The sequence below is a fragment of the Centroberyx affinis genome, unplaced genomic scaffold (assembly GCF_046629955.1).
Source record: "Centroberyx affinis isolate AG114_WGS23_722 - 3 ecotype Tasmania unplaced genomic scaffold, CSIRO-AGI_Caff_v1 ptg004757l_1, whole genome shotgun sequence".
Classification (NCBI taxonomy): Eukaryota; Metazoa; Chordata; class Actinopteri; order Beryciformes; family Berycidae; genus Centroberyx; species Centroberyx affinis.
Window position 1 is genome coordinate 80,021 of NW_027282304.1, and position 9,365 is coordinate 89,385.

At 43.1% G+C, this 9,365-nt stretch overlaps 1 protein-coding gene across 1 annotated transcript; it reads right to left on the minus strand.

Moving 5' to 3' along the window:
* On the minus strand, positions 1 to 6,254 carry LOC139665975 (coiled-coil domain-containing protein 30-like). Its single transcript, XM_071545043.1, has 13 exons — positions 6,112 to 6,254; positions 5,768 to 5,888; positions 5,254 to 5,340; positions 4,619 to 4,684; positions 3,640 to 3,738; positions 3,310 to 3,407; positions 3,074 to 3,191; positions 2,720 to 2,832; positions 2,292 to 2,433; positions 1,221 to 1,357; positions 913 to 1,030; positions 446 to 510; positions 1 to 347 (listed from the first exon to the last, which is right to left on the minus strand). Exons 1-13 carry the CDS (start codon positions 6,252 to 6,254, stop codon positions 134 to 136), a joined length of 1,521 nt encoding a protein of 506 aa, XP_071401144.1. The 3' UTR covers positions 1 to 133.
* Positions 6,255 to 9,365: the final 3,111 nt, after the last annotated feature.

Consider the following 9,365-nt stretch of genomic DNA (forward strand, 5'->3'; position numbering starts at 1 on the left):
TGTTGAGAATGAACTTGGAATTTCAACTAAAAGTAAACTTTGCAGAACAAGGGAAATTGTTATGGTTTAGTTCGTTTATTTAGAAAATAAAATATTGTTTTCTATGCATTCATGTTGAAGATGGACAGAAACCTCAGGAACAGCTATTGTCTGTGCTGCTGAGGAAGCCTGAGGGAGCCGATTGGTCTGAGCGGCTGTTTGTGGAGGTCAGGTTCAGGTAGCCCATCTCTGCCGGCCTCATAGTCACAGCAGAGAGAGGGGATGAAGTCACTTCTGTCTGCTTGGTCTTACTGCTCTCAATATTGTCCAGTAAGCCCCGGATTTCAGAGGACTCAGGCATCATCACACTACGGATCAAAGTTCACATTCATTTAAATGGTGATCTCCTGTTATTTTGCCATGCAAATGAGTACTGCTGAAGTTTTGAATAGGGATTCAAACCTACCTTGAAGGTTGCAGAGGGCTGGATGTGAGGGAAACATGCTGAGGATTAGATATTTTCTTCAGTTCCTGAGAAAACACAAACAGGGTAGATTAATGTTGTATAATTTCAAAAATCATATTGGTCTCTCTGCCTATCAGTCATGTCCTCCTTTAGAGATCATGATCATGGATAGACGGGAAGGCAGCTGATTTACCTCCACACATACCTTTACTGCCTTGTTGCCTCAGTTCTTATGGTCTGAATTAGGGCACATCAAGGTACACTAAATATAGTAACGGTACCAATCCTCTCCTCATCCTCTGTACTAGCTTTGTGTGTGTTGATCAACATACATATTGGCCAGAGCATAATGTGTAGACATGTGCAAAAAATGAGATTAATGTACAGTAAACAGGTCCCGGAGCAAGTGTCCAAAGTAAAGCATGACTGAACAACTCTAGATGAATCAGATTTGACTGTTCCAGTACCTCAGCAAAGTGAAGTGACCGCATGTTTTGCAGAGTGCGTTCCAGTACAGCCAGCTGATTGGACATCTGAAGTATTTTGTTTCCCAGCCTCTTGTTTTCCATCTCCAGGAAATCCACCCTAGAGATGACAACATGGACATCTCTTTTAGTCAGTCTAAAGGAAATTGAACACAGATAGTCTAAATGTGCAGAAGATTAGTGGATGGCTCTGGCAATTACATTAGCAATTGCCTTTGATTATTGATGAGTGGTCTTGTTTTTGTTATGTTTCTTCATTAAAGTGTTGAGTGATAGTATAAGTCCAGTACCTGTATTTGGATAAAGAAGCTGTTAAAATACTGTCATTCTTGATGTGCTCCTCTTCATTAAGCTGTTGTAGTAACGTCCTCTTTTCAATCAGCAGTTTCTCATTTTCCACAGTCATATTTATGATAAGCTCTTTCTCCTGGAGAGGAAGGACAGTCAGTTTCACTCATCATTCATCATCTCTAGTTTTATATCAGATCATTCTGTATATTCGACGACATTGCCAATGCAGGAATTAAACAGGATTAGCATCTTCATTGTATAAAAAGGCTGCTGTGATTTAAACTTTGCATTTACAGCTATGAAAGGCCAGATACGAAGGATAAGCTGTACAAGATGTGGAATTCATAAACAAACTGTGAATGTGAAACTAAAAAACGGTTAGGCTTGTTCTGAAAATGTAGCAGAGCTACATTCCTGCCCAGTTGGTAAAAGCCATGTAACATGAAACAGGGACTTGGGCATGAGGCGTGAAGCCACACCATCACAGTGTCTAAGCATTGGCACTACCACTGCACCAACTGAGATACACTGCTCGACTCAGCAGCTAGTGAGCCCTTCCAGTATTTCTGCAATAAGCTAGTTGATAGCCTGTTAGCTTGCTCACTAAGTCAATATATTGAGATAGAAACAGGAGAAGAAAACATGTTTAGAACTTAGAAAAAGGATCCTGAAAAGTTAAATTATTTATTTTTATCTGTTGGTAAATATATATTTAAATACAAGCAAGGGAAAAAAATTGATCCACCAAAACAGAATCCCAGATTCTTAGGTCTTCTGAAGCCAGTTTGATTATATCTGCAAGCTACTGCTTTTCTTTCTGCTTTTTTTTCTTTTGAGTTTTTAAAATTGTATATATCAGTAATTTTTCAATTAAACTGGAACTGAAAATCTAAGTAAATACAAGTTCAATTTTCAAAAAAATCAGCTTCAAATGCCAACATTCAATTTTACTGATCACATACAAATTCAGAACACATGATTTAAAAGTTGTCAGGTGGCACAAATCTCACCCCATAACACCCTGGCTACTTGCAGTACATGTGTAAAGTAGGATAAAACTACAGATTTACCTTTGCTAATGAATGGGCACACAAGGACAACTCTCTCTCTAGGTTTTTCATCTTCTCATCACGCCACTTGGTTTCATCATCAAATTTCAGTTTGGCTCGATTCAGTTTTGCCTTGTGTTTTTCGTTCATCTCATGACACTTACTGTAAACAGATGAGCAAAATAAAACATAATTCACATAACTGAGCTACTATATAAAATCATGATCTCTGTACAAAGAAAATTATATATTATATTATATTATATTATTGCTAGTGTCATGTGAAAACCTTGTAAATCCAATGAGCTGTGGGTTTATGAAGCCTATACAAAACTCATTGGACAAACTCAAAGTCGTCAAGCTAAAAACAGTGCTGTGTTAATTAGTTCCTGACATTTTGGAGATACAAGGTTTTAATTTGACGTTGAGTGACGTTGCAGGCCCTTTACCTTCTCTCTTTGTCTAGGCATTTCAGGGTTTCACAGATCTCCTCTTTGAGCCTCTCACACTCTTCCTGAGTGTCCAGCAGAGTCTTTACTGCTTTGTGATGATCAGGACACTCCTGTGGCCAAAGTGCAAACATCATCAGGTTTCAGTGTGCCATATGTTATGTGACTCACGTGGCATATCCACATGCATGTACAGGTCTGTTTCCTATTACCTCAACACAAGGGTGGTCACAGTTGCTGCCTTTGTCTGCTGGTCAACAGCAGCACAAAGAAACTTAGAAGTAAGATATGGTATGTTAGCATTGGTGTGCACAGTCCAAATAGACAAGACAAGATTCAAATATATAGTATTACCTTGTGGGGTGTACTTTCTTCGCTCTGCAGCAGCTGAAGTGGTGTCGTAGAGGAGTCTTCCAGCCTCCAGCAAGTATTTTCATTGCGCTGTATATCTGCCTCTGTTTGCTTCCACAGCCTTCAAACACACACACACACACACAAGTAAAAGCTCCACTTAGACATTACTAGAATTTTGAGAGGTGGCATGCACACAGTTGTTGGTGCTGAAAGAGTGTGGAGGTTCAGTATCCTACTTTTGATCCCGGAAGTCATTTTCTTTGGTGCAGATGCTAGCTATAAGGTTATCCAGGTCATTGTGTGAATTGTCCAGCTGCTGCTTCAGAGACTGGACCTGGAGGGGAGAAGCAGTGGTTTTGACATTAGTAAAAAAAAAAACAAAAGGGGGTTTTGCTTATGGGCTTTGTCTTAATCTGCCATTATAATGGCTTTTCTCCAATTGATGAATCAGAAGACTGTGTGACCACGTTCCAATGATAGCTACTGGATAAAAATTTCTCTATACTCCTATATGGTGTATTTATCTGAAACTTCTACATAATCTTTTTATGTATTTATTCACTCACTTCTGACTCCTTTTCCAAAAGGCATCTCTTCTGAGCATTGAGTTCCTTTTGTAAATCTCTGCAGGTCTGATTTCTCTGAATCAATTCAGCTGCCTGGGACTAGAAACACATAATAAGAACAACAGTCAGGCACAGTTTGACCACAACTATCCTTCATGAGTTATGCTTGTTGGTACCAATGTGTATGACATTTTGACAGGTTAAAAACAAGAGCAAGATCCTCTGAAACAGAGGTCTGCCAGCGGGTCCCAAGAGTCCGGCAACAGATCTTGGCAGCGTGGGACTGTGGGTGGGCGCAGATGAGCATGTTTGAAAGCGCGGCTATGATGTGAGCTTTTCACAATGCAATTTGGCAGCACCACAGCTCAGATTAAACTGTCTGCACCTGTATATGTGAGGGCCTACATGCAGTCTGGTGGGCGGGCATGGTACAAAGGTTTTTGTGGGTGTGGGCGGGTACCGTAGTAAAATATGCAGCAGTAAAATGTGCTGCACAAAAAGCAGCGTGAGCGGCCTTGACCTCTACCTTCCCTGCCAATCAGCAATACTATCCTATTCAGTAAATCACTACTTGCTCTTGCTCTGGAGTACATGCAAATGAAGATTTAACAAACTGTGCTGAACCATTGCTGTTTGATACTAGACAAAATTCTACTCTGCTCTGAATGATCTGGTGATACATTTTGTCTGCAGTGTAGATTCTTCTGTTTTTATCTCAGCTTGGTTCAGTAGAGCACTTTTTGTTGGGATCTAGCAGCACTTGGTGAGCTATTTGTTTGTTACTGTGCTATCTGTTTTAGTTAAATCGGTGTTTAATTTGAAAGTGTTTGGTTTGGTGCTGAAACTAGTTTAGGTGAAACCAGTGAAATTTCAAAGTGCTTGGCTGGAGAAGGCCAGTTGGTGTTCAAGTATTTGTTAATTGCTGGGAGTGGCTTGAACTCCTCTGGTGATCCAGTACTTTTTGGTACAGTCATTCTACAGCGTCAGCTGTAGCGTCAACCTCTGCGCACGAAGACTCCAGGTGCACAAAGACTATGGAGTCTATCTGCGGGAGTCAATCGAGGGTAGGCCAGAGAATAGGGACACACGGCTAGTACCTTTCCTAGTTAGCTGCTTTCTTACTAACTGCTTTCCTACTTAACTGCTTTCCTGTCTGCTACACTATGTCTCTCTCCCACCCCTGTTGTAACATCAGGTCATAGGCCCTGTAGACATGGCACTATTTCCAGGTGTAGGAACCCATGTAATCGTATTTACCCAATTTGCACCAGCAGTCCTTCTCTTGCTATTGCTGGAGGACTCTGGAACTGCCAGTCGGCAGTTAAGAAAACTGAGACCATCTCAGCCCATGCTCTATCTCAATCTCTCCACTTTCTGGCCCTCACTGAGACCTGGATCATACCTGGAAATACTGCCACCCCAGCATCCCTCTCTGCTGCTTATTCTTTCTCTCACACCCCCAGAGCCTCTGGCCGCAGGGGAGGCACTGGACTCCTCATTTCACCCAAGTGGACTTACACCGTCATTCCTCTTTCACACCTCTCAATATCCTCTTTTGAATTCCATGCTGTTTCTGTATCTCTACCTATCAAGCTCAACATTGTGGTAATCTACCATCCCCCTGGTCAGCTTGGTGACTTCTTTGATGAGTTGGATGTCCTCCTCTCCTTCTTTCCTGAGGATGGCACTCCACTCATTCGTCTGGGTGACTTCAACATTCAGCCAGAGAAATTGCAATCCCTGTCCTTCCTTAACTTTTTCTCATCTTTTGACCTCTCCCTTTCTCAATCTCCTCCGACTCACAAGGCAGGGAACCTGCTTGACCTCATCTTCACCAGATCCTGCTGCACCTCCAACCTTACCGTTACCCCTCTTCCTGTGTCTGACCGTCACTTTATAACTTTCTCCCTTCCCATCTCACCCCCCACCTCCCACTCAACATCCACTCACACTATCATCACCCAGTGCAACCTAAAAACTCTCTCATCTACTTCGCTCTCTTCTGCTATCCTTTCCTCGCTTCCCTCAGCCGAGCAGTTCTCTCTCCTGTCCACTGAGGAGGCCTCCAATACTCTTCTATCCTGTCTTTCCTCCTCTCTTGACTCTCTCTGCCCACTAACCACTAAACCAGCTCGATCCTCTCCACCCACTCCTTGGCTGTCTGAATCTCTGCAAACTCATAGAACAGAGCTTCGGGCAGCACCCTGACGATCTCGCTGCCTACCACCTTCTCCTCTCCAACTTCACCTCTGCTGTGTCAACAGCAAAGACTTCCTTCTTCATTACTGAAATGAAATCCAGTCTTCTGCCTCCAACCCCAGTAAACTGTTTTCCACCTTCTCCTCCCTCCTTAACCCACCCTCCCCGCCCCCTCCCTCTTCCCTCTCAGCTGATGATTTTGTCACCTACTTTGCTAAGGTGCATGACATCAGCTGTTCCGTCCATCATCCAGCCAACAATACTATTCCTTACTCCAAACCTGCTTCTCTGCCCCTTTTCCCTGGGCTTGCTTCCTTCTCTACCCTCTCCCCAGAAGATGTCCTCACACTTGTCAGGTCTAACCGAGCCACCACCTGCCCCCTTGATCCTATCCCTTCTACTCTTCTCCAAACCATCTCCACCAACAACACTCCCTTCCTCACTGCCCTTATCAATTCCACCCTGTCCTGGGGCCTTGTTCCAGCTGCTCTAAAGACTGCCAGAGTCAAGCCTCTTCTTAAGAAACCCTCCCTTGACTTGGCTTGGCTTCTCTCCTTTCTTTCCAAAACCCTTGAGCGAGCAGTTTCCTACCAACTCTCTCTCTATCTCTCCCAGAATGACCTCCTGGACCCTCTTCAATCCGGTTTCAAGGCTTCTCACTCTGCTGAGACTGCACTCCTTGCTGTCACAGAGGCCCTGCACACTGCCAGGGCTTCATCCCTCTCCTCTGTCTTTGTCCTCCTTGACTAGTCTGCTGCTTTTGATACAGTTGACCCCCAAATCCTTCTCTCCATCCTATCTGAACTGGGAATCACTGGATCTGCACACTCCTGGTTTGCATCCTATCTGTCTAACCGCTCATACCAGGTCTCATGGAGGTGATCTCTGTCCAGATCCTGCACACTTAGCACCGGTGTCCCTCAGGGCTCAATCCTGGGGCCCATGCTATTCTCTCTGTATACTAAATCCCTCGGCCATGTGATCGTCTCTCATGGCTTCTCCTATCACTGTTATGCTGACGACACTCAACTCTAATTCTCCTTACCCTCCTCAGATACACAAATTGATGGGCGCATCTCTGCATGTCTCAAAGACATCAGTGCTTGGATGTCTGCGCACCACCTCAAGCTCAATCTTGACAAGACGGAGCTACTCTTTCTCCCAGGGAAAGATTGCCCTCTCACAAACCTCTCCATCTCCATTGACAACACCACTGTGTTTCCCTCTCAGACTGCCAAGAACTTAGGGGTGATCCTGAACAACCAGCTGTCCTGCTCTGCCTACACTGCAGTGACAACCTGCTCCTGTAGGTTCTTCTGTAGGCCCTCTTTCTCCTGAGGGAAGCTGCACAACTCCTGGTCCAGGCACTTGTCATCTCCCTCCTGGACTTCTTCAACATTCTTCTGGCCGGGCTACCTGCCTCTGCCATCAGACCTTTACAGCACAATCCCTGTACTTCTCCCACGTCACTCCCCTCTTCAAGACTCTGGTACTCGCCTACAGAGCAGTACATCAGACTGCCCCTCCCTATCTGCAATCTCTAGTCAGGTTCCAAACCCCGCCTCGTTCCCTCCGCTCCTCCACCCTTGCAGGTCACCTCGCCCCTTCATTATTTACCTTTATTTATTCAGGGTGGTCAATTGAGAGCGGGTGCCCTCTTTTACAATGACGCCCTGACACAATACAATAACAATAAAGCATCACAGAGACACACGATATAACAACACAATATATAGAAAATACATAAAGCCATACATATACATATAACATAAAGCATCTTTACAGATCAATAGAAACAGGAACACTCCACTGTTACCATGTCCTTCAATAAAAACTTAAAATGATTGAGTGAAACCAACTGTTTTAGTTTCAGCAATTCCTGCAGGCTGTTCCACTTGTCTGGTGCATAAAAACTAAAAGCTAATTTCCCAAGTTCAGTGTTAATGAAGGGAGTTTCAAGAGTCAAATATTCCTGTGCACGTGTCTTATAAGAGATAGATTTGAGCTTTAAAAGAGATGTAAGATATGAAGGTAACTGATTTAGTAATGCATTGTAGACAAAGAGGAGACAGTGTTGTTCCCTCCTAACACTAAGCGAAGGCCATCCTAATTTCAGATAAAGTAAGCAGTGGTGAGTTCTGAAACTATCCCCAGTTATAAACCGTAGGGCACTATGGTAGAATGTATCTAGTGATTTCAGAGTAGTAGGGGCAGCATGCATATAAAGTATATCACCGTAATCCAAAACTGATATAAGAGTTGATTGTACAATTGCCTTCCTGTTTTCAAGAGTAAAGCATGATCGGTTTCTGTAGAGAGATCCCAGTCTAGTCCTCAGTTTCTTTTTGAGCTCAAATATGTGAGTTTTAAATGAAAGCTTTTCATCTAGCCAGATACCTAGATATTTGTATGAGGCTACACGCTCAATTTTGGCCCCATTAAGGGAGCAAATGTTTAATGCTTTGTCTTGGTTTCTGGCTCGTGAGAAGAGCATATACTTCGTCTTAGAGTCATTGAGGATTAATCTGAGATCAGTCAGAGATTTCTGAACACAGTCAAATGCAACTTGAAGATTTTTTACAGCTTGTTCTGCGGATGATGCACAGGCATAGAGAATTGTATCATCGGCATAGAAGTGTAGCTTACAGTTCTTTACAGAGGCACCAATGTCATTTATATATAATGTGAACAATGTTGGACCTAAAATAGAACCCTGCGGCACACCATTCACTATTTCCAAAACCTGGGATTGCAAGCCCTTGACCTCTATACGTTGGGTTCTTGCAAAGAAGTAGTCCCGAAACCAGTTACAGGCTACTTCATCACACCCTAAAGAGGACAGTCTGTCCAAAAGTAACCTATGATTTACTGTATCAAAAGCCTTTGATAGGTCGATAAACAGAGCTGCACAATGTTTCTTATTATCAAGAGCAGAAATTACATCATTAACTACAAGACTCGCAGCTGTAATTGTACTATGACCAGCTCTGAAACCAGACTGATAAGGGTTTAGAATAGCATTTGTAGACAAGAAATTCCGAAGCTGTGTATTAATGAGAGATTCCAATATCTTGGCTAGGCAAGGAAGCTTAGAAATGGGCCGGTAATTATTTAGATCACTTGTATCGCCCCCTTTATGTAAAGGAGTTACCAAGGCCGATTTCCAGATTTTAGGGATTAGGCCAGAGGTGATTGTTAAATTAAAAATGTGTGTTAGAGGCTCAGCTATAAGGGGGGCAGCAAGCTGTAACAGATATGGGTCTAACTGATCTGCGCCTGTAGAACTTTTCATAAATTTAGAAGCACACAGGGCATCTAAAACTTCATAGTAGTTAATTTCTCTGATTGTGAAAATGGAAACGCTTCCATGAGGAGAAGCCAAGGGCACTTCCTCATTTGCGTCAGCGACCCTGTCATCTAGAGCTAGTTGTGAATTAGGTACTCCATACAATTTATCAAATAGAGAGCCTGAATCAATAAAGTGATGATTAAAAACATTGCAGATCTCCCTCTCGTCACTTAAAGGG